The sequence below is a fragment of the Buteo buteo genome, chromosome 13, assembly GCF_964188355.1.
Source record: "Buteo buteo chromosome 13, bButBut1.hap1.1, whole genome shotgun sequence".
Taxonomy (NCBI): Eukaryota; Metazoa; Chordata; class Aves; order Accipitriformes; family Accipitridae; genus Buteo; species Buteo buteo.
Window position 1 is genome coordinate 12216742 of NC_134183.1, and position 21283 is coordinate 12238024.

The following is a 21283-nucleotide window of genomic DNA, read 5'->3' on the forward strand; positions in this document are numbered from 1 at the left end:
AACTGACCTGACTCCTCCGCACCTCAGAAGGGGTCTGGGCAGCCCCGGGTAGGAGTGAGTCCTACAGCTCCTTACAGAGAAAAGGAAGTCGCTCAGATATCATGATCGAGATTGTGAAGCATTAGCAATCGCACAGGAAACAGTCACCTTGGTAACTGAGATGCTGAGAACAGCCCAGAAAATCTGGCACAGGGCAGGTTTTTCTGTTAAACTGGGTTAGTTTTGCAGGGCAGACGCCTGGCTGCAGCGTCACCCCAGGGGCAGCGGCTCAGGCCGGGCTGACCCCGCTCTCCGGCCCCAAGAGCCGCCACCAGGCACCACCAGCCGTAGGGGCTGTGGTACCCCAGGTCCACCTTCTGGGGCCACGGTCCCGCTGGGCAGCCTGGAGGGGCCCCGGCACCCCGTGGATGTGCAGCACTCACCCCTGCGCCACCTCAGCCTGGTCGGGAGTCGTCCCTGGTGGCCAGCGAGCCCAGGCCGGCCCCTGGATGCGCAGCCGAGCCAGGAGTGCCCAGCAGAGTTATATGGGGGATATTTGTGCTAGGGGCAGGTCCTGAGCCGGACCCTGGCCCCGTGGTGGGAGGGAGGGTGGTAGGCGGGCTGCCTCGCCTGGCCCCCGCCCGCGCGCCTTGTCTTAAGATGCCTCCTTTAGGCGCTGGCAGTCGTGCCCGGGCAGGTGACAAGCTGCTGCACCTGGCCCCTGTGACATGTCACGCAGGGGAGAGGAGCTGACAAAGGGCCCTTGTCACCACGGGGCTTATCTCGGTGCCGCAGGGCAGGCAGGCAGGAAGCACCCCTCTCTTACCTAAACTGCTGGCTTTGGACCCGCACGCTGACCCCGCACCCCTGCCAAAGACAACGCCTGTAGCTGGGGAGCACTTGGCTGCAGCACAATGCCACGCATGTGAATGGGATCTGCTTTCCCAGCAGCCCCCCAGGGCCGGGGGCCAGCTGCAGCCAGAGCAGAGAGCAGGGCCATCAGGCTGCATCTGAAGGGCTGCTGTTCCCCCCACACCTTAGGGGACTGCTCAGCATTCCCTCTGCTCAGCCCCTGCCTACGGGGCACTAAGGGGGTGAAGCAGCTATCGCAGCAGCGTCTGCCAGGACCATGAACCCTCCTCTTGGACATTTAAGTGACTTGGGGGCTATCGCTTGGAGACATCAGCCCACTCCGGGTAGACCACCAGGAGCAGGCCACTCGGCACAGCGACTCCCAGTGCACCATCGTACCGGCAGCGTGCTACCGCCAGCCAGCCAGCAGCTCCCCGCGAGGCCTGCCCTCCAGGCGATGTCCTGCAGCATCCCCTGGAGCCCACACTGTAGGCACAGGGGCCAAACTACTCACTGGGGCCGGGGGGAGACCCCGCCATGCTCCTCTGCACCGAGCACACTGTGTGGTGTGGCCCGGCAGCACACACAATCAGTAGAAACCTACTTTCATGGAAAAATCAGGTCAACTTTTGGCTTTCGGGTTGCAGGGATTGCACAACCTCCAACAGTGATGCAACTGCCCATCTGCCCGAGTTTTCCGGGAGGCAGAGCAGCGATGGGGCTGCACCCCTGCCCACAGGCACCCCCAGCCTGGGGGGAGCTCGGGGACACAGCAGGACTGTGGCAGTGCCGCTTCCCAGCAGCCACCCAGCAGAGGAAGGGCAGAGGGCCCTCACAAACAGTGGAGAAAACCAAATAATGGGCAGCAACGGCAGGCAGAGGACATCCAGAAGGACCAAATCAGTAACTAAATGTTTACTTGGAGCACAGCAACCCCCTCTGCCCCCATGCCCATGCTGGTGCAGGGGTGAGCCCGCAGCGACTGCTGTGCTGTGAACGTGTGTCCCCAGCCCCGCCCCCCCCCCCGTGCCCTCTCCCGCAGTCCCCTTACCCTGGAGTCTCTCCGGTCCCTCTCCTCTCCTCCCCTCACTGCTGGATGCTACCGGCAGGCTCCTGGGAAGGCCCCAGTGCCCCCGGAGCTGGGACTGCCATTGCCCAGCCAGGAGCTGCGCTCCGCAGGGTCCCGCCAGCTGGAGAGGCTCTATTCATAGCCATGCTCCCAGACACAACATCTCACTGTGGTCACACGCGGGGGACTTCAAGGCCCAGCCCAGACACCCTGACCTTGCCCTGCGGTACAGCTGCAGACACAAACAGCAGTGGCACAGGGTGGTTCTGTAACTTTATCTGCCTCTGTCATCAGCAGCCATAATGCTGCCAAGGTATCGACCCGCAGCCTTGCCACAGCACTGCCCCTGCTCTGGGCTGTGGCGTGTCGCACCCTGCCTTCGTCTGTCCCCCCACAACTGCAGCTGTGCAGGTGCAGGAACATCCTTGCCCACCCGAGCACCATAAGGTGCCTGCGGCACTTGGGGGCTCCGTGCAGGAACACAAGTAGACGTGTGCAGGCAACACCCGGGCAGAGAGCCCACCTGTGGCCCTTCAGCAAAAGCCCCAAAAAGAGACAGGTAGGCTGGGGAGGGGCTGCCTACAGATACAGACACAGAAATCTAGCCCAAAGCCTGGCAGGTGCAGGTTTTCACCAGCAAGCTGGCAGAGCACCAAGGAGCAGCCTGGTCTGTGCCGGGTGCTGGCCGGGCTCCGGGCTCACTCCCACCAGCAGCTGCCAGCCTCACACCACCCCAGGAACGGGGGGCTCAGTGCTCCCCACCCCTGCCGCAGCCCGGCTGCTGACTGCCAAGCTGCTGCAGGGCCGACACGTCAGCAGCCACTGCGCTGGGGAGAGGGGGCTGGGGCTGCCCTCCGCCGCACCAGCTCTCGGCAGCCTGTCTGCTGTGTCCCCAGGGGATCCGGTAAGGGCAGGCATAGAGCCATGACACCCCCGCGCACCCCATGCCGCGATGGGTGCTGCAGGGCCCTGCCCTAGGAGACCTCCTGCACCCCTGCCTGCAGGGCTGGGGCCCCCCACGCCAGCTCGGGCAATGCCAACATTTGGTTTCTCCAGCTTGGCTGCGCCTCTCAAGGGGATGTGGGGCAGAAAAGACACGTCACAGGCCAAGGGCCGCTTCTCACCACGGCCTCCAATGCCTGCGGTCACAGAACCGAGCCAGGCTGTGAAAGCATTTCCCTGTTTGCTGAGGTCTTTAGTTTTGCTTCACCTGAATGGGACATTATGTGCTTTGTGTGCAATTTCCAAGCTTTCCTTTAACTGGTGTGTCTAATTGCTTCACCATGTCCTATGTCAAAGCTCACTCCTTGCCACGGTGGCACAGGACTCGCTAAGTGGGAACACACTGTGATAACCCTCAAGATTAGTATCTCATCAGATGACCAAATGCAGAGCAGGAGCTCTAATTGCTGTCCAGGCATAAAGGCCAGAAACGCATGAATGAGCTCTTGCTTAATCCTGGGAAGGACCATCAGTTGCTGCAGGGTTATAAAGCTACTAATGCCTGGGTTGTTAAGGCAAACCACAAGCTACAAGGCACCAGGGGAGCCCTCAGAGCTGGGGTCCTGCCGCACACCCCGTCCCTCCTCCCTGCACAGCTCTAACAGGGCTGTCCCAGCTCCTCCAGCTGCTGCAAGGACGTGCTGAAGGAGGGGGGACCCGGGGAGAGTCCGCAGGTCTGCCTAGGGCAGGAACCGGGTTGTCTGAGATGGTTCCTGGAAGGCTTTGCAGGGAGAGCCTTCCCCCTGTGCCGCAGCAAGGACCCAGCCCAGAACAGCCGGGTGCAGCCAGTCAGCACTGCAAGGGGGCAGGTCCACCTGTCCCCGCCATGCCTAGGGCGGCCATCCCCTGCCTGCAGCCCGGCAGGGTCACAGTTACCCAACTGGATCAGCCCAGCCCTGGCCCGCAGGGGTGCTGGGCGAGAGAAGTCTCCCAGGAAGGAGCCTGCCTTCGTGCCAGCCTCAGGACCTCTGCAGCCACTGCTGGGACCCTCCAGCCCAGAAAGGGAGCGGTACTGCTGCTGAGAATTGAGTCTGCGCTCCCCAAGACCAGCTGAATGAGATCGTCCCAGGAGGACATCTCCCAGCCCGGAACCAAGGACACCGAAAGGAAAAGAATTCCCTGTGCTTCCTTTGGGATCATGCTCCAGTGCTGACCCACCACCTGGAAAGGCATGCTTGCTTTGGGGTTTCCCGACTGCCACCTCCGGTGCTGGCCTTGCCCCATGCAGCCTCCGCTGCATGGCCACGAGGGTACCTGCTCTGGTACAGGCAGGGCAGGCACCCGGCAGCACAGGGTTAAAGCGGCACAGCTCTGGCCTCTCTGCTTCCCAAATGCCTCTGCCGCAGGGTAGACTTCCTGGAAGATATAACCTCTTCCTTTCTTTTGAGAAGGCAGCACAGGATGGCAGACGTGGCTGCGGTGGTTTGTGACCCAGTTTTGCCCAACTTCAAGAGAAGTGTTATCTTCTGTGGCTGGATGCCAGAGCAGGGGCAACTCATGCAAGCCAATCGCTCCCAGCTCTGCCCTCGACTTTCCTCTACGAAACCTCGCACTTCTTGGGGGCTGACGTGTGCTGACGTGGGCAGCAGCCGGCCGCTTACGGAAAACACTTTGTGCCTGCCGCGAAGCAGCCATGACCCCAGCCCTTCCCGACACACACACTGCCACCAGTGCCACCGGGAAGCCCAGGGGCTCCCCCAGCCCCCGTGGAGCAGCCCTGTCTCCCAGCACCGGCCATCCCGAAGGCTGCAGTGACACGTGGCTGCGCAAGGGCCGCTCGTCCTCGCTGCCTGGCAGATGAGGAGCCGGGCGATGGCACCGGGGCTTGGTGGGGCCGGCTGTCAGCAGGCAGAGCAGGAGGGCCGAGGCTCGGCTCCAGCTGGCGGAGGCAACGGCCACGGCTGCCCAGCTCCGGCTCTGCCCCGAGAGCTGCTGCGCCGGCGGGAGGCCACAGCGCGGCCCCGCACCGAGGGAGCGGCGGTTCCCCCAAGCTGCGCGGGGGGAATTCGGCAGCCCCGCCAGGTGCAGGCTGCGTCCCGCAGCCCAGCAAGGCCCCGCGTGGGCTGCGGGCTCCCCGGTTCCTCGCTTGCACCCCGGCCCCGCAGGAAACGTCGCCGTGCCCAGGCGCTGCGGCGACAGGAGGCGGCTGCAGCCCCGAGGCCGGGGTCCCCGGCCGCCGCGGCGCCCGACAGGCGCGGCCGGAGGCCCTTGGCGAGTCGCGCCCCAGGCGGGAGGCCGGGTCTGGAGCCAGGCTCCTCCGGCCGGTCAGCGAGAACCCTGCCCCGCCGTCGCCCGGAGAACCGGGGAAACCACTGACCCCAGCGCCGCGCGGCGCCCCGGAAGTGACCTCCACGCCGAGCATCACTTCCGGTCACTAGCCGCGGGCCGACAGCGAGTTCCGCCTCCGGCGGAAGCGCTGTTCCAGTTCCGGGTGAGCGGCTGCGAGGAGCCGTTCTTAGCGACCGCCGCTTGACTCTGTCCCGGCCTCGGCCCCGGCCCGCCGCCACCATGTCGGTCCCCAGCGCCCTCATGAAGCAGCCGCCGATCCAGTCCACGGCGGGCGCCGTGCCCGTCCGCAACGAGAAGGGTGAGTGGGGGGGCCGCGGCCGGGGCCGACCCAGCCGTGGCGGCGGGGGAGGGCGCCTGCGGGGCCCCTGGTAACGGCCGGGGCGTCCGCAGGTGAGCTCTCCATGGAGAAGGTGAAGGTGAAGCGGTACGTGTCGGGGAAGCGACCCGACTATGCGCCCATGGAGTCCTCGGAGGAGGAGGACGAGGAGTTCCAGTTCATCAAGAAGGCGAAGGAGCAGGAGGTGGAGCCCGAGGAGCAGGAGGAAGAGCTCGCCAACGACCCCCGGCTCCGGCGCCTCCAGAACCGCATCGCTGAAGATGTAGAGGAGCGGTGAGTGTAGGGGTCGGCAAGGAGTTGTGCCCCCGCTGTGCTCCCCTGCAGGTCTGCCCTTGCAGGGTGCTGGGGAGTCCAGATCCCCCTCTGCTGCAGTGTGGTGAGGAGTTGCCGGAATACCAGGCAAAGGTGGAGAACGTTTTCCAGGCAGTGTGGGAGAGCCTCTGGCTCCTCTCATGTTTGTGCTGCACCATGCCTCGGGCTCCGGCTCTGCCGTGAGTGGCCCTTCCAACCAGGAGTCACCATTTCCCAGGGCATAGCTCCTTGTCCAGGTGTGGTTGTGGTGGTGCAGGTGAAAACAGGCTCCAAAATAAAAATTAAAGCAGTGTGCTGGAGCTCAGGGTAGCTGGAAGGGACAGTGACATGTGAAGTGGGCAGGGAGTAACTGAGTGCCATTAGCCTCCTCCCGTGGAGCTGCTGCTGGTTTCATTTCCAGTAACTGGGAGGCTTCCTGCTGGGAGCTCTGTTCCTACTTGGAGCACGGACAGGGAGGAGCAGCTGACACCTGGCCACTCCAGCATCCTGGGAAAGAACCTGTGGGGTCTGCCCCCACCTGGTAGTTCCAGCGTTTACCATGGCCTTGTTAGGAGCGATTAATGAGTAGTCAACTTCTTGCAGCCTCTTTGTGTTCAAAGTGCCGTCATTTAATTGGGGTCTGTTGCAGGCTGGCGAGACACCGTAAAATCGTGGAGCCCGAAGTGGTTGGAGAAAGCGATTCAGAGGTGGAGGGGGAAGCTTGGCGCCTGGAGCGGGAGGACACCAGCGAAGAGGAAGAGGAAGAGATTGATGATGAGGTGCACTTGCAGAGCCAAATAATGGGCCTAGGGAAGCCCCTGAATGGCACAGGCTGGAGCTGCCTTTTGCACAGACCTTTGGCTGTCTGGTAGAGCTGGATGAGTGTCACAACTGGCTGTGACTTCGCTTGCGGGTTACTGTTCTCTTGCGTGGGACAGGATGCCAGGAGAGGCCACTGTGTGTCTGGAGCAATGGGCATGTTGTCTCATAGCCCACACTGCAGACGTTGCACTTTTTGGACAGAAGAGTGAGAGGGAAGTGGTAGCAAGGCTGGTTGTCTGACTCCTCTGTGTTTGTCTCCATTAGGAGATCGAGCGTCGGCGTGGGATGATGCGTCAGCGAGCGCAGGAGAGGAAAACCGAGGAGATGGAAGTGATGGAGTTGGAAGATGAGGGTCGATCCGGAGAAGAGTCCGAGTCAGAGTCCGAGTATGAGGAGTACACGGACAGCGAGGATGAAATGGAGCCGCGTCTCAAACCTGTCTTCATCCGCAAGTGGGTGACACATGGGTCAGCCCTGGGTGAGGACACGGGAGCTGGGAGCCAAGCAGATGCCGCTGCCGTGGTCTCCTCTTCCTCACAGTGGGGCGGCAGTTTGCCTCCCCAGGCAGCGGGAGTGACAGTTGCAGCCTGGCAGGGCACAGCAGGCGAGCGAGGGGTGATCCCTGCACCGACAGCCCCATATCAGCCACCTCGGATTGCTGCGGGATCAGGCTGTGGGTTGAAGTCGTAGCAGGGTCTGATGGGAGCCCTTGGGCCAGTGCTGTACGGTGGCAAAGGGAAGCCGTTGGTTGGCCATGCCCCACAGCCGGTGGCTTGGTCTCTCATTGCTTGTGTGCAGCTGTAGGGGAATGGCTTGGTAGCCCCGGCATGGGTGATGCTGGAAAGGGGAGAGCCCTGAGCTGTGGCCCATCCTTGGAGAGGGCAAAGGCTGAAAGCAGCTGTGGTGCAGGAGGGGAAGTCTGTGAGGAGCTGAGGGGCTGCGCTGGCTCATGGAAGGGCTGACAGCTGTTGTGGTCCCTGCCTGCAGGAAGGACCGGATCACAGTTCAGGAGCGAGAAGCAGAAGCCCTGAAGCAGAAGGAGCTGGAGCAGGAGGCAAAGAGGCTGGCGGAGGAGAGGCGCAAGTACACGCTCAAGGTGCTGAGCGGCGGGCTGGGGGTTGTGCAGGGGGGCAGTTGGTGCAGTAAGCTTAGCTCGGTCCTTGCTGCAGATCGTAGAAGAGGAAGCAAAGAAGGAGCTGGAGGAGAACAAGCGTTCACTGGCAGCACTGGATGCACTTGATACAGATGATGAGAACGACGAGGAGGAGTACGAGGCCTGGAAAGTACGCGAGCTGAAGCGTATCAAACGGGACCGTGAGGAACGGGAAGCGTAAGTATCATCTGTGTAGATGTGAGGCTGAGATCCTGCAGACCCAGGCCCCATGGGCAGTTGAGGTGTCTCTTCCTCAGGCTTCCCTTTGGCAGCATGGTCTTAGACCAAGTGCCCAGAGCCCCTCCTGCCCGCCCTCGGGCTGTCTTTGCTCCCCTACGGAGTCAGTAAATGTACAGGAGGGCAGCTGGCAACAGCAGCTCTCCTGGGCAGGTGCTGTGGGGACACAGGGTCTCAGGGGTTTCTCTCCTGCCCAGCATGGAGAAGGAGAAGGCAGAGATCGAGCGCATGCGGAATCTGACAGAGGAGGAGCGCCGCGCCGAGCTTCGGGCCAACGGCAAGGTCATCACCAACAAGGCAGTGAAGGGCAAATACAAGTTCCTGCAGAAGTACTACCACCGTGGCGCCTTCTTCATGGTAAGTGGTGCTGTGAGGGCCTGGGCACAGCCGCGTTGGCAGCCGGGGCTGGGCCTGCACACTGACGGGGCTGTGCGAGACCATGGGGACGTTGTCTCCCTGGGGGAAGCCTCCCCCCACAGTGCCCTGGGGCTGGGGAGGCCCTGGGACAAGAGCCGGCCCTCGGCCAGCTCTCGTAACAGAGGGTGAGCGGTGACACCAACAGGGTGGCAGAGGGTGATGCCATGGTGGCCTGCCAGGTGCTGCCCTGCAGCCGCCGTCGGGAGCCCAAGCAGGACGGGCGCAGTTCCACCTGGAGCCAGCCTGTGCTGCCTCCCCAGAGTATGTTAGGTTGAGGGGTCCCAGCTGAGCTGGAGCCACAGAGCTGTCCCCATGCTGCTGTTTGGGCTGACAGACCCACTTGGAACTGAGCCAGTTCCACGTGGGCTACAGCACGGGCTCTGGAGAAGTGGCCTGAGGGGCCACAAGGGTGGCCGCCAGAGGCAGGCCTGGGGGACAGTGCTCGCATCCCCCACCTTCAGTGGTAGTAGGTTAATAGGACTGCAAGCACCACGGCAGCCCCCAGCAGAGCAGCGATACGGGCTTCTGGTGGCTCTCCCCCACTTCGGCACGCTGCTGGCACTTGCTGGAAACTTGCGGGCTGAGCAGATGTGTCCCTCTCCTGCAGGATGAGGACGAGGAGGTGTACAAGAGGGACTTCAGTGCCCCGACCCTCGAGGACCACTTCAACAAGACCATCCTGCCCAAAGTCATGCAGGTGAGTGTCCTGGCCAGAGGGTGCCTGGCCTGCGTGCTGCGCCAAGGGGTTGCGGTTCCTCGGGGGGAGCAGCGGCTCCCCACGTCCTCCCTGGGTGGCTGCTCACGAGCTCTTCTGCTCCCCAGGTCAAGAACTTTGGGCGTTCAGGGAGGACAAAGTACACGCACTTGGTGGACCAGGATACCACCTCCTTCGACTCCGCCTGGGGCCAGGAGAGTGCGCAGAACACCAAGTTCTTCAAGCAGAAAGCAGCGGGTGTACGGGATGTCTTTGAGAGACCCTCGGCCAAGAAGCGAAAAACCACTTAAGGAAGCGGGCAGGAAGGCATGGCGCGGCTGACGGCCAGGCAGGAGGGCACTTCTCTGCCAGCTGCCGGAGCCTGGGCAGGGACAGGAGGGACTCAGCGCTGTGCCAGGACTTGTGTGGTAACAAGCCCTTCCTCTGCCCGTGCCACGCCTGCTCTGTCAACGCGGTGCCCTGCTCCCGGCGCTGCCGAGACCTGGCGGGCTCCCTGCCTGGGCGCTGTGGAGGACAATGGCCTGTCCGTGCTGGCCAGGCCCGTGGCCGCCCTGAGGCTTCGGCAGCGCCCAGCAGGGCTGTTGGGGAGCGCGTCGATGCCGCTGGCTCCAGTGCACCCACTTTGGGAGGAATTATGAGACTTTCATACCCGTCTGGGCCACAGCATCTCCCTGTCGCTTGTACCTTCCCCCTTGTCAGTTTGGGCCCTTTTTCAGTGCGGAACAGTGGTGACCCCGTTTCTGCAGGGCTTGGCTTTTCTACCTGGGGGGTGGGGTGGGGTGGGGTGGTTTGATTAAAGCAGTTGTTTTCTTACACATTTTGGCTGTGGAATGCAACTGTCCCATTCTGCGCTTTCCTGTGAGCCAGGATGCGCTGGCGCAGCCTGGGAGGCACTGCACTGGCCTGGGCATGGTGTGTGAGGGCAGCCATCACTGTGCCTGGCTCACTGGTGCTCCCTCGTGCCCGGGGAGCGCAGAGGCGAGGTTCCTGCCATGGCTCCTGGGCCACAGGAGGTTAAAAGCAAGAATGGCGCATCTCGGCGCTTGGGCAGGTCACCTTATCCTGCTCTGGTCGCGGGGGTGCTGGGGCGCTGCCAGCATGATGCCACATGTCTTCCCACAGGCTGGGCCCTGCTCGTCAGCACCGCGTGCCTCATGGGACCCGCTGGGCAGGTGCCTGGCGCTGCATGGACCACAGCGACAGCCCACTCCCACCAGTGCCTTTATTGGGTAAGGGAACACACCGCGTCTCCAGCCAACCCTGCATCCAGCGAGGGCGTGCGCTCGTCCAGCGGGCCCGGTGCTCAGTTGGTGAGGGTGATGAGTGCTTCCACCACGTTCCCCATGTGCTCCCGCAGGCTGCGCTCTGCGGCTGCCCGCGAGATCTCCATCTCGGTCATCTGCAGGGAAAGAGCCGCAGCCCCTGCAGCAGCCACAGAACAGCACAGTGGGGGCCGCCCGGCCCCAGCACTGCATGCTGGTACACGCTAGCTGGGGCCTGGGGTGCGGTTTCGGTGACTGGATGCCGGCTGTGCCCCAAGGCCTGGGATGCACCACTGGCGTCCAGCCCAGTGTCCTGCCCTACTCACGATCAGCTCCAGGTCCTCCTTCTTGATGGTCACTTTCGCTAGCTCCTTCTCCCTATGGCGAGAGACAGACAAACCTCCGATGACCAATGGCCCCCCCCCACCTCCGGCTGCTGAGGTGGGAGCGATCCCTTGCAGCGGCGCGGGGTGTGCTGTGCTCTCGGAGGCGGCCGGGGCGTCAGGCCGCCGGGAAGCTGTGGGCCGGTGCCCAGGCCGGGCTCTGAGGGGCGGCCCGGTGCGGGAGGGGTATGGACCGGGCCAACCCCTGGAGCGCAGAGCCAGCATGGGCGGTTGGTTACCTCTCCTGCTTTGCTTTCTGCTCCCGGGACCTCCGGTCTCCGATCACCGACATGGCCTGCCAGGACGAGCGCAGTCACCGCGCTGCGCGGCACCGGGCGGGTCAGCGCCGCGACCGGCGGGGCGGGCACCGGGGCGGCCGTGCAGGAGCGGTGCTCGGGGCCCGGCCCGGCGCCCCCGCAGGCAGCGCCCGGCTCCCCACCCCGGCCCGGTCCCGGTCCCGGTCGCGGTCCCGCCCCGCCCGCCGCACCGTCTCCAGGTTGGAGCTCTGGATCTCCTTCTCCTCCGCGTAGTCCGTGACGCGCTCCAGGTCCGCCGCCCCGCTGTCATGCTTCCGCGGCTTCTCGGCCGCGCGCCCGCCCGCCCCATCGCCGCTGCCCCCGGAGCCGTTGGGCTCCGTCTCCAGCTCCAGCTCCACGTCTCCCTCCGCCGCCATCCCGCCGCCCCGCTTCCGGTCACGTGCCGCAGCCACGCCCCGCTTCCGGGCACGTGCGTCCGCCGGAACCAGCGAGCGGCGCGCGCCGGCAGGCCAGAGTGGCGGCGGGGGGGGAGGGAGGGGAGGGGCGGTGCCGGCCCTCGCCCCGCCCGCGGCCCGTCAGACCCCGGGCCCGGCCCGGCCCCCGGCGGCTTCCCGGGCAGCGGCCCCGATCCGCCGCCGGCGCCCGCTAGCGGGGCCCGACAGGCCGGGCGGCTGGGGTGGGCGCTCCGGGGGTGCTGCCCGCCGCCCCGGGGCGGCTCCAGGGGGCTCAGTGCCTGCGGCTGCCGGGCGCTGCCGAGGACGCGGGTGCCCGGCGGTGCCGGGCCGGGGAGGGCGCAGCCCTGGGTGCTGCCCGCCGGCCGAGCAGGCGCTAGGCCGGGAAGGAGGGTTCGGGGTCCCGCCGCCATCACTGCGGTGGAAGGACGGGAGTGGCCCGAACCGCCTTTCCGGGGCGCTGCCTGGAAGCGGGAGATGGCCGGGCCGGAGCGGGCCCCCGGCGGACGCCATAGCGGCAGCGCGGCCCCCGGAGCCCGGCAGGGATGGCGCCTGGCTGCTGTGGGGCACCGGCCGGGGAGAGCCGGGTCTGCCACCGCCGCTTCCTTCCCGCACCCTGAGGGTCCCCTCGGGACAGGCTGCACCCCCGCCGTGTGGGGAGCCCCGCACTGCTCCGAGCGGCTGCCTCAGCTCCCCGAGGCAGGAGCCGAGGCATTGCCGCCTAAAGGCAAAAGCCCAGGCAGACCCAGGCGTGTGGCAGAGGGATGTGTCCCCGCCACGGGCAGCTGTGGGGCAGCGGGTGCTGAGGTGGGTCCCAGGGTCTCTGCCATGCACGGCCACGCAGGGCTGCCAGTGCCAGGAGCGCTCCTCCCTGCACGGCCACACGGCTGTTGGGGCCGCCTCGGCAGCCAGTCAGCCCTGGTGCCATCGACGCCGCCATCGGCCCATGGTGCTGGGGGGCCAAATCATGGTGGCAGGTCCGTGCCTGCTTGGCCGGGCTGGGTGCCCAGGCTGGAGCAGTGGGGAGATGTGGGGCCTGCAGACCCTAGGGGAAAGTGCCACAGGCACAGCGCTCCCCACCCTGAGCTGCTGAGCGTCCCTGGGGGATGCAGCCACCCCATTCTCACCACTGGGCAGAGCAGCCGCCCCAGCTCTCTGGCCTGAGCCCCTGCACTGCTTTGCCCTTGTAGTGCGCTGAGCCCATGGGACATGTACGCGTGTAGCCAAAAGAATGCTGTGACCCTGGTGCTGCTGACCAGGGCAGCACAGTGCCCTGCGCTGGGCCCTCTCCACCAGGAGTGTGCCCTGGAGTGAGGCGGGTGAGCACAGGTTGTGCCTGACTCATTGGCCCTGCCAGGCAGCTGGGGATCCCACGCCACTGTCCCTGCTGGGCTCTGCCATCGGCCGGCCATGCTGTCAGCGGCCAACTCCGCTTCCAGCTCTCCGGGTTGCCAGTTGGGGCCTCACACTGGCCCTGTGGCATCTCCAGCCTCGGCAGCCCGAGCGCCTGCCCTGTCCCCATAGTGCCTGGGGCTGAGTGGCCGTGCCACGCCGGCCTGGCAAACCTGCCAGGGAGTCAAATAGAAACCTGCTCCCAGAGTGGCCTCCTGTGCCAGCTCTTCCATCTCCTGTGCCTGCTGTACCACGCGCTGCACCCACCTCTGCGGCAGCCTTCTGGGCCCTCTCCCCACTCCTTGTGTCCCACCACTCCTAATGCAGGGATGTCTGCGTGGGGATGAGCCTGCCCAAGATGTTCCCTGGGATCCCAGGGGGCTGTGGTAGGCTGACCCCGGCCAGCAGCCGAGCACCCACACAGCTGCTCACACCTCCCCCCACAGCAGGACAGAGAGAGGATAGGAAAAGCAAAAGCAAAACCACTTGTGAGTTGAGCTAAAGACACTTTAAGCCATGAATGAAAGGGGAAAAATAAACCAACCCCCAATGCTGTAAAGGCAGCCGCTCATTGCCTCCCACCAACAGCCGGGTGCCCAGCCAGTCTCCAAGCAACAGCCATGCTGGGAGCCAAACCCCTTCCTCTTCCTCTGCCTCCAGTCTCCCTGCCGAGGACAATGCTGTGTTGTGGACCGTCCCTTTGGCCGCTGGCGTCAGCTGTCCTGGCTCTGTCCCCTCCTGACCTCCTGCCCACCCTGGACTCCTCATTTCGGGGAAGAATGGGAAAAGGGAGAGCCTTGATGCTGGGCGAGCTCTGCGCAGCCACAGCCCAAGCACCCGCACCTTGTCATGGGGACCAGCCATTGCCATGCAGGTGATGGCACCCCCCACAGACACCACGTGCCCCCCATGCCAGCCCATGCCCAAACTGGCTGCCACAGCCTCATCCTGCCCAGTGAGCGGCCAGGATCCCAGGCAGGGGTCCCCATGGCCAGGGATCACTGGTGGACCCTGGACAGGCTCCCCGCAGAGCGCCCCAATGGTGGCTGCCAGGAGGAAGCAGTGAGCAGATGGCAGGGCGGGCCGAGCCGACAATCCCCCTAATCCCATCAGGGCAGTGGGGGCCAAGCGGAGCCGAGCCGGGCCATGGCGGGCACGCGGGCACACAGCCGTCTCCTGCACTCGCTGCTCTGCCAGGTAGGACTGAGGGGGCTGGGGGCTGGGCTGGACCGGGGTGGGGGTGCCAGGCCAGGCTGGGGGGCAGCTCTAGCCTGCTGGGGTCCCCACTGACCATGCTTCCCCCAGCTGTGCTGCGGCTGTGGCTGCAGCTCCTGCCATGGGCTCCGTGTATCCACAAGCACCCGCATCCTCTACACTCTCCTGCATGTCCTGGCCTCTGCCGTGTGCTGCCTCATGCTGTCCCGCACTGTGGCCCAGGCCGTCAGGGAGAAGGTGATGGCGGGAGCCGGGACACCCAGGGTGATGGGGATGCTGGGATGCCAGGAGTCCCAGGGGCACTGGGGATGCCAGGGTGCCAGGCATCCCAGGGGGACTTAGGGGTCCCAGGAGCACTGGGGGTCCCAGAATTGCCAGGGGAGCCAGGAGTACTGGGATGCTGGGGATACTGGGAGCAACAGGGCTGCTGGGAGTACCAAGGGTGCTCGAGGTGCCAAAGGGAAGGGGTGCCGAGGTACTGAAGATGCAGAACTTGCCCAGTGTGCTGGGGGTCCTAGGGGTACTGGGGATGGAGAAGGTATTGGGAATGCTGTGGGTGTCAGGACTCCAGGGGTGCTGAATGCCATGGGTGCTGAGGCGTGTCAGGCACACCAGCAGCCCTGTCCTGTCACTCACCATGCCTGTAGGTGCCCTTCTCAGTGGTGCTGTGCGAACACCTGCCTGGGGGCACAGATTGCGAGCGGCTGGTGGGCTCCTCGGCCGTGTACCGGGTCTGCTTCGGCACCGCCTGCTTCCACCTGACACAGGCCGCCCTGCTCCTCAACGTGCGGTCCAGCACCGACTGCCGCGCTCAGCTCCACAACGGGTACAGGGATGGGGCGCAGGGCTGGGCTGGGCTGGCGAGGGATGGGGCTGCCGGGGGCTGCAGAGGGATAGGGTTGCTGGGGGCCCCGTCTCCCTGATGCTTGCTGCCCCGCAGGTTCTGGCTCCTGAAGCTGCTGGTGCTGGTGGGGCTCTGGGCCGCCAGCTTCTTCATCCCCGAGGACAGCTTCATCCAAGGTGCGTCCCCCACCCTGCCCGAGTGGGCATCCTGGGCTTCCATGTGTGGCACCTACGTGGCCCCTGTGCTAGCCCCCACGTTTGCCCTGTCCTCCCAGCCTGGCACTACACGGGTGTCTGCGGGGGCTTCGCTTTCATCCTTATCCAGCTGGTACTGATCACCGCCTTCGCGCACACCTGGAACAAGAACTGGTGAGTGCCGGGGTGCTGGGCGGGCTCTTGCCTGCTGCTGGCTCTCACCTGCTCTCCTGGCAGGCTGACGGGCGCCACGCAGGACAAGCGCTGGTACCTGGCTGTGCTGCTGGCCACGGCCGCTTTCTACACCCTCGCCTCCGCCGCCTTCTCCTTCCTCTACAAGTACTACACCCACCCGGCCGCCTGCCACCTCAACAAGGCGCTGCTCACCGTCAACGGCAGCCTCTGCGGCATCATGTCCTTCATCTCCATCACGCCCTGCGTGCGGCTCAGTGAGTACCGCATGGCACTGCACGGCACGGGCCGCAGCATTGCAGGGCCATTCGTGTCCTGGGGCTGGGAGGGCAGCTGTGGGCTCCCCAGGGCTCCCGCTGGCCCCTCCTGTGCCTTGGGGCAAGGGAGCAGTGGGAGGGGGCTGCTCGGGGCCCACGCAGAGCCCATCTGCCAGCTCGTGGCACACCAGGGGCTCTGGTGACACCTCTGACCTCACCCCTGCAGAGCAGCCGCGGTCGGGGCTGTTGCAGTCCTCAATCATCAGCTGCTACGTGATGTACCTCACCTTCTCTGCACTGTCCAGCCGTCCCCCAGAGAGAGGTGGGTGCTCCCGCCTGCCACCGGCAGCCCCCCGCCGGGGCACGCACCGGTCTCACCTCCGCCTCCCCGCAGTGCTCTACAAGGGGCAGAACCTCACCGTCTGCTTCCCGGGCGTCCGGCAGGACGAGCTGCAGACAGAGGACACCACCGTCGCTGTCCTGGGGGCCGCCATCATGTACGCCTGCGTGCTCTTCGCATGGTGCGTGTACCCACGGCGTGGGGCAGGCAGGGTGCCTGCAGCACCGGCCCTTCTGGGCATGGCGAGCCTGACAGGCATCGCAAGGGGACCCTGTCCCCAGTCTGTGGCACAGCCAGCAGAGCCGGGGGATGTCCCGAGGGATGGCAGGGCCAGAGCAGGCAGGACATCTGCAGATGGGCAGGGGCAGCGTGGTGACCCCAGGCACAGCACAGCGGGTGTCCTCCAGTAGCGTCAGATCCATGGAGGGGGGCGCTGGGTGCCTGGCACAGGGCGGTGGGTGCCCATGTTACAATTTCTACCTCTCTCCCGGGCACAGTAATGAAGCCTCCTACCTTGCTGAGGTCTTCGGGCCCCTCTGGATGGTCAAAGTCTACAGCTTTGAGTTTAAAGTGAGTACGGATGCTGTCCCTGCCCCCGCTGTGCCCTGTGTCCTCCTGCCATGGACACCCCAGACCTGGGGCAGGTTTGTCCAGCCAAGCACAGGAGACTTCCCACAGAGCACCCCTGCCTCAGAGTCAGGCAGCCCCAGTGCCAGGCAGGGCTGGATCCTGCGGCAGGGCTCAGCCCAGCAGTGGTGGCCATGGGGCCGGGCTGCCCTGCCCCAGCAGCAGTTGCCACCACACTCCTCTCTCTGCAGAAACCCTCCTGTTGCTTCTGCTGCCCAGAGAAGATGGAGGAGGAGCTCAGAGGTGGGTGCCGGGTGGGTGGGCAGACCCTGCCCTCGAGTGCCTGTGTCCCAGCCCAGGGGGTGCTGGCAAGGAGGGGGTGCTGGCAAGGAGGGGGTGCGGGAGCCGCCGTGCCCCTCTGCTCTCCCAGGTGCCGAGCCAACGTGCGAGCAAGTGGAGGAGACCACCAGGGGACAGTGCATCATCCAGGATGAGCGAGACCGGGTGGTCTACAGCTACTCAGCCTTCCACTTTGTGTTCTTCCTCGCCTCGCTCTACGTCATGATGACCCTCACCAACTGGTTCAGGTAGAGCCCCGCGCTTCTGCCCAGCCCTCCTTGCTCTTGCTCCCCTTCCCTCTTGCTAGTGCAGCCGCCAGCATTGTCAACCCCTTCCCAGCATCATCACCCCCTCAGCATCACCACCCCACCAGCTCCAACCCACTCCCTCTGGAGGCTCAGGCTGCAGCATTGCACTCCTCACTGGCCCTCTGCTCCAGGCTGTGCTGGTGTCACTGAGCTGGCGCCTGCTGGAGAAGCACATGGCTCTGCACCCGCAGACCTGCACCGCTTCAACCAACAGCCCCTGCCAATGGCAGCTAATGGCAGTGCAGTGAGCCAGGCTGGGGTCTGCAGGGCTGAGGGGGGCTCCATGGCAGGTGGGACGTGCCCAGGGCCACGCAGCTGCTGGGACACAGGGTGACCTGGTGGGTGCAGCTGGTGCTGGGATCCCCCGTGTTGGCATCCCTCGGGCGCCCAACAGCTGCCCTCTCCCACCAGCTACGAGAATGCGGTGCTGGAGACCACCTTCACACACGGCAGCTGGTCGACCTTCTGGGTGAAGATGTCCTCGTGCTGGGCCTGCGTCCTGCTCTACCTGTGGCTGCTGCTTAGCCCCTTCTGCCTCCACAGCTCCCCCCAGCACCGGCGCAGCAGCCCAGCCCTGCGCGTCGTGCGGCGACGACGCGCCCAGCAGCGCATCAGCGTCTCCACGTAGTCCCTGCTGGGACAGACTGTGCCCGGCCGCTCACATGGCAGCAGCAGGGGCTGGTGCCTGCCATGCCCTGTGCTTGTGCCCTGGCCCCACTGGGTTCCACTGGACTCCCTGACCCCGTCCCAGGAGATGGCGGCATCTGAGAGCCTGAGGGGGACCCAGGAGGTGGGCGCTGACAGGGACACCAGTCCTGCGCTGAGCCAGGGCCACCCGAGGGGCTGGCCGGAGTGAGCCGGGTGGTGGGTGCTCAGCTCTGGCTGCTGCTGGGCTCCCTCTGGGCAGGGAGGCAGCTCCTGCCACACACTGGCTACCAGTCTGGCTGCCCTGGCCCAGGATCTGCCAGGCAAGCAGGGCTCTGCCCTGGCCATCTCTGTGTCTCAGCTCATCCACCGACGGTGTGCTTATTGTAAATAGCTTCTTCAATACGTTTTTATATAAAACTCAGAGCTGAGCCTGTGCCATCTGCCCCCATGAAGGCCGCAGCTGTAGGGCTGGGCATGGAGGTGCCCACACCACCCCAGCACCGGCCCCTTCCATGCAGCAGCCATGGCCAAGGGTGCCTTTGGGACACCTCTGCTGGAGAAGGGGGGACAAGCTGGGGGTGGCAGAGGAGGGAGCGCTGGCCTGGGATCCCGGGCTTCAGGAAAGCGTTCAGCCCATGGCTGGTGCTCCCTGCATGCTCCCAGCTGAGCCCCTGGAGGAGCCAGCTCACCCCCCCCAGGACACGGGTGGCTCCAACATGATGCGGTGCTGGGTGCACTGGGTTGAAAGGTGCCTGCGAGCTGTCGTGGCACCAGCCTGGCCTGGCAGTGGGGCCAGTGCAGGGATAGGACCCCTAGACGAGCACCTTCCCGGGCAGCAGGGACTGCCCCAAACCGCTTGGCCAAGGACCTGCCGCAGGACGCTGGGGACAATGCCAGGCTGTGGGGTCCCATGGGCACCATGCCCAGCCCTGGCTGCAGCTGCTCCTGTCCCCCACCACAGCAGCAGCCCTTCTCCCTGGGGACTGTGGTCACAGCACCCCCAGACCACCCTCCACCCCATCTGCTCTCTGTGGCTGGGCAAAGCCCTGGGGAGGATGGATGGACAGGCAGACAGACGGACGGAGCCCCCGGCACCTGCCAGCGCCCAGTGCTTCAGCGGGAGGGGAGACTGGGGGGAGCCTGAGGCACTGGGTGGGGGTACTAGTGCAGGTACCAGAGCAAGCCAGGGCATCGGTGGGAGTGGGGGGGGGGGGGGGGCGGGGGGGGCAGCCCAGCTGCCCAGGAGTGCATGGTACCAGCACTGCTGCAGGATCATGAGCCAGCCCTGGGCCCCCACCCGCAGAGCAGACATGTCAGGGCGGTTCCATGGGGCCCAGCAGCACTGCAGGGCCATGGCACCAGCTGCACCCAACAGGCCCCATGCTGCAGCGGTGGCGGCCAGTGCCAGATGGGGACTGACACCTGCGGCCAGGGCTCCTGCCAGGCCCTGTGCCCACCAGCCTGCCGCAGCCGGCAGGATATGGTCCCGCAGGAGGTGAGGGCGGCACTGCAGGGCAACGCTGGGGTCTGGCCCTGTCCTGATGCGGCAGTGCAGTCAGCGTGGGGTCTCCAACTGGAGCAGCGGGGGCTACATTGGGAGCAATGGGGTTCTATAGTGCCCAGCGCCCAGCACCCCAGGCTGGGCACTGCGGCTCACACCTCTCCCTCCCCAGGAGATGCAGGGACCCACACGGGGCTCAGGGACAGGAGCCAGGCAGCTGTGGCACCAGCTTGGGGACATCACCCAGGCAGGGCTGGGCAGGGGCCCAGGCAGTGATCCCCTGCAGCCCCGGGCACCCAAGAGCTCCCCGGTGCACCGGGCTGTGCCCAGCAGGGACTCGTCTCGCCCTGCCCAGGAGAACGATCGGCTGCGTCGCACCCTGCGCGAGGCCGAGTGCAGCGTCACCCAGCTGCAGGCAGAGCTGGAGCAGCTGTGGGGGGACTTCCCTGAGCAGGCCCAGCAGCACAAGAAGTGGCACTTTGCGGGAGGGGGATGGCGGGGCTGTACCCAGCTTTGCGGGAGACCCTGCCTGCACATGGCCCAGCGCCAGCCCCGTGTGCTGCTCCATCAGCCGAGCAGGCGGCACTGCCGGCAGGTGCCCTGCCGAGCCCGGCCGTGGGCAGGGAGGCTCTGCCAGACCCTGTGCGCTCCTGCCTGCCCTGCTGCTGTGGGGAAGGCCAGGCGCCCGTTGGGGAAATGCTGCCTTGCTCGGCCCCATCATGAGCACAGGCAGCTGGGAAGCCTGCCCAGAGCTGCTGGCACATCCCTCCAGGCCCATTGTTGGCAAGCTCTCGGTGTCCTTGGGACTCCCTGGCCGTCTCAGCACCTCCACGGGTACCTCTGCCTCCCCAGGCATGGGGTGCCTGCTGGGTTGGGGCTGGAAGGCCCCATGCAGCCCCTGTGCCCGCTGAGGGGGCAGGTCCCCATGGGCGCCCTGCCATGAGGCTGCTGTGTCCCTGCAGGGAGCATCTGGCCCCCTGGGAGATGGCGGAGGAGAACCTGGCGTTCGCAAGCTACGTCAGGATGCTGCAGTATGTCCCAGCCCGGCCAGGCAGCGGAGGGGGAGCAGTCACTGGGGCAGCTGGGGATGTGCTGCTGCCTGCAGGCTGCCATTGCTGTGGGTACAGCCCTCCCCTGGGTCAGCCCCTGTGCCCCCCAGCTCCCTCCCACCAGGATGACAAACAGAAGCCTCTGCCAGAGCAACAGCCTGCGCTCAGCCCTGCTGCTCGGCTCGCAACCAGACCTGTGAGCGGTGAGCCCTGCAGCCACTGCAGAGCATGGGGCTAGCACCCATGCAGGAGCAGAGGGCCAGGACTGGCACCCGCAAGGGCAGGGATGCTGGGTGCTGGCCCGTGCCGCGGGGCACAGTGGCTGGCTGGCTCGGCTGCCCTCGCTTGCCCTGCCGGCACCCATGGCTCACGGGGACACAGCACATGGGCTGCTGCCAGCACTCTGGGACCCACCTGAGCCCCTGGAGCTGGAGACCACAGAGTCCCCCCAGGTACCCCCCCACAGCCATGCCCCCCTGCTGCCCGCCCAGAGGGCACCCACAGCAGGTGAGTGATGGAAGGTGGAGGGGCAGGCAGGCTGCAGCTCCCCCCTCCCTGAGCACTGCCCTCCAGCACAGGAGCAGGGGGGGAAATCCCAGCACCACCTACTCCCCGATGCAGCCTCTGGGGCAGATGGAGACCTGGGCTGCAGCAGTGCCGGCCTCGGGCAGCAGCAGAGCTTGGCCTCCAGCCCAGACACAGCCTCCTTGCTCAGCAGTGCAGGCAGCCACAGCTTGGAGGACAGTCCTCCCTCCAGCTCCCACGAGGGACCCAAGGTGAGGGATCTGCCCCCAGCCCAGCACCACGGGCTAGGGAAAGGGATACAGGGCTGCTTGCCCTCAGCTCCCTGGTTTAGGCCCTCACCATGACATCTGTCACCCAGCAGGCCTCTGGCCCCCTGACAGGTGAAGCAGACGGAC

General features: G+C 65.6%; 3 protein-coding genes across 3 annotated transcripts; 2 read left to right on the plus strand and 1 right to left on the minus strand.

Moving 5' to 3' along the window:
- The first annotated feature begins 5296 nt into the window (after positions 1–5296).
- MFAP1 (microfibril associated protein 1) lies at positions 5297–9939 on the plus strand. The gene is made up of 9 exons (XM_075044779.1): positions 5297–5489; positions 5582–5801; positions 6469–6598; positions 6906–7093; positions 7629–7737; positions 7811–7971; positions 8229–8388; positions 9056–9145; positions 9271–9939. Exons 1-9 carry the CDS (start codon positions 5411–5413, stop codon positions 9451–9453), a joined length of 1320 nt encoding a protein of 439 aa, XP_074900880.1. The 5' UTR covers positions 5297–5410; the 3' UTR covers positions 9454–9939.
- A 432-nt stretch (positions 9940–10371) lies between these two features.
- On the minus strand, positions 10372–11505 carry HYPK (huntingtin interacting protein K). Its single transcript, XM_075043910.1, has 4 exons — positions 11296–11505; positions 11048–11103; positions 10752–10803; positions 10372–10562 (listed from the first exon to the last, which is right to left on the minus strand). The coding sequence occupies exons 1-4, from the start codon at positions 11479–11481 to the stop codon at positions 10467–10469; spliced, it is 390 nt and encodes a 129-aa protein (XP_074900011.1). The 5' UTR covers positions 11482–11505; the 3' UTR covers positions 10372–10466.
- A 2520-nt stretch (positions 11506–14025) lies between these two features.
- On the plus strand, positions 14026–17793 carry SERINC4 (serine incorporator 4). Its single transcript, XM_075043911.1, has 12 exons — positions 14026–14106; positions 14215–14361; positions 14772–14950; positions 15065–15144; positions 15243–15336; positions 15400–15611; positions 15838–15933; positions 16006–16132; positions 16449–16521; positions 16770–16821; positions 16949–17105; positions 17577–17793. The coding sequence occupies exons 1-12, from the start codon at positions 14056–14058 to the stop codon at positions 17791–17793; spliced, it is 1485 nt and encodes a 494-aa protein (XP_074900012.1). The 5' UTR covers positions 14026–14055.
- Positions 17794–21283: the final 3490 nt, after the last annotated feature.

Bases quoted from the DNA above. Each gene is read 5' to 3' on its own strand.
- HYPK (XM_075043910.1), bottom strand. From the start codon at position 11,481: ATGGCGGCGGAGGGAGACGTGGAGCTGGAGCTGGAGACGGAGCCCAAC. The intron at 11,104-11,295 runs GTGCGGCGGGCG...TCGTCCTGGCAG, and splicing joins AGAGCTCCAACCTGGAGACG to GCCATGTCGGTGATCGGAGA. The intron at 10,804-11,047 runs GTAACCAACCGC...CTCTCGCCATAG, and splicing joins CAGAAAGCAAAGCAGGAGAG to GGAGAAGGAGCTAGCGAAAG.
- SERINC4 (XM_075043911.1), top strand. From the start codon at position 14,056: ATGGCGGGCACGCGGGCACACAGCCGTCTCCTGCACTCGCTGCTCTGC. The intron at 14,362-14,771 runs GTGATGGCGGGA...CCATGCCTGTAG, and splicing joins CCCAGGCCGTCAGGGAGAAG to GTGCCCTTCTCAGTGGTGCT. The intron at 15,612-15,837 runs GTGAGTACCGCA...TCACCCCTGCAG, and splicing joins CACGCCCTGCGTGCGGCTCA to AGCAGCCGCGGTCGGGGCTG.
- MFAP1 (XM_075044779.1), top strand. From the start codon at position 5,411: ATGTCGGTCCCCAGCGCCCTCATGAAGCAGCCGCCGATCCAGTCCACG. The intron at 6,599-6,905 runs GTGCACTTGCAG...TGTCTCCATTAG, and splicing joins AGGAAGAGATTGATGATGAG to GAGATCGAGCGTCGGCGTGG. The intron at 8,389-9,055 runs GTAAGTGGTGCT...CCTCTCCTGCAG, and splicing joins ACCGTGGCGCCTTCTTCATG to GATGAGGACGAGGAGGTGTA.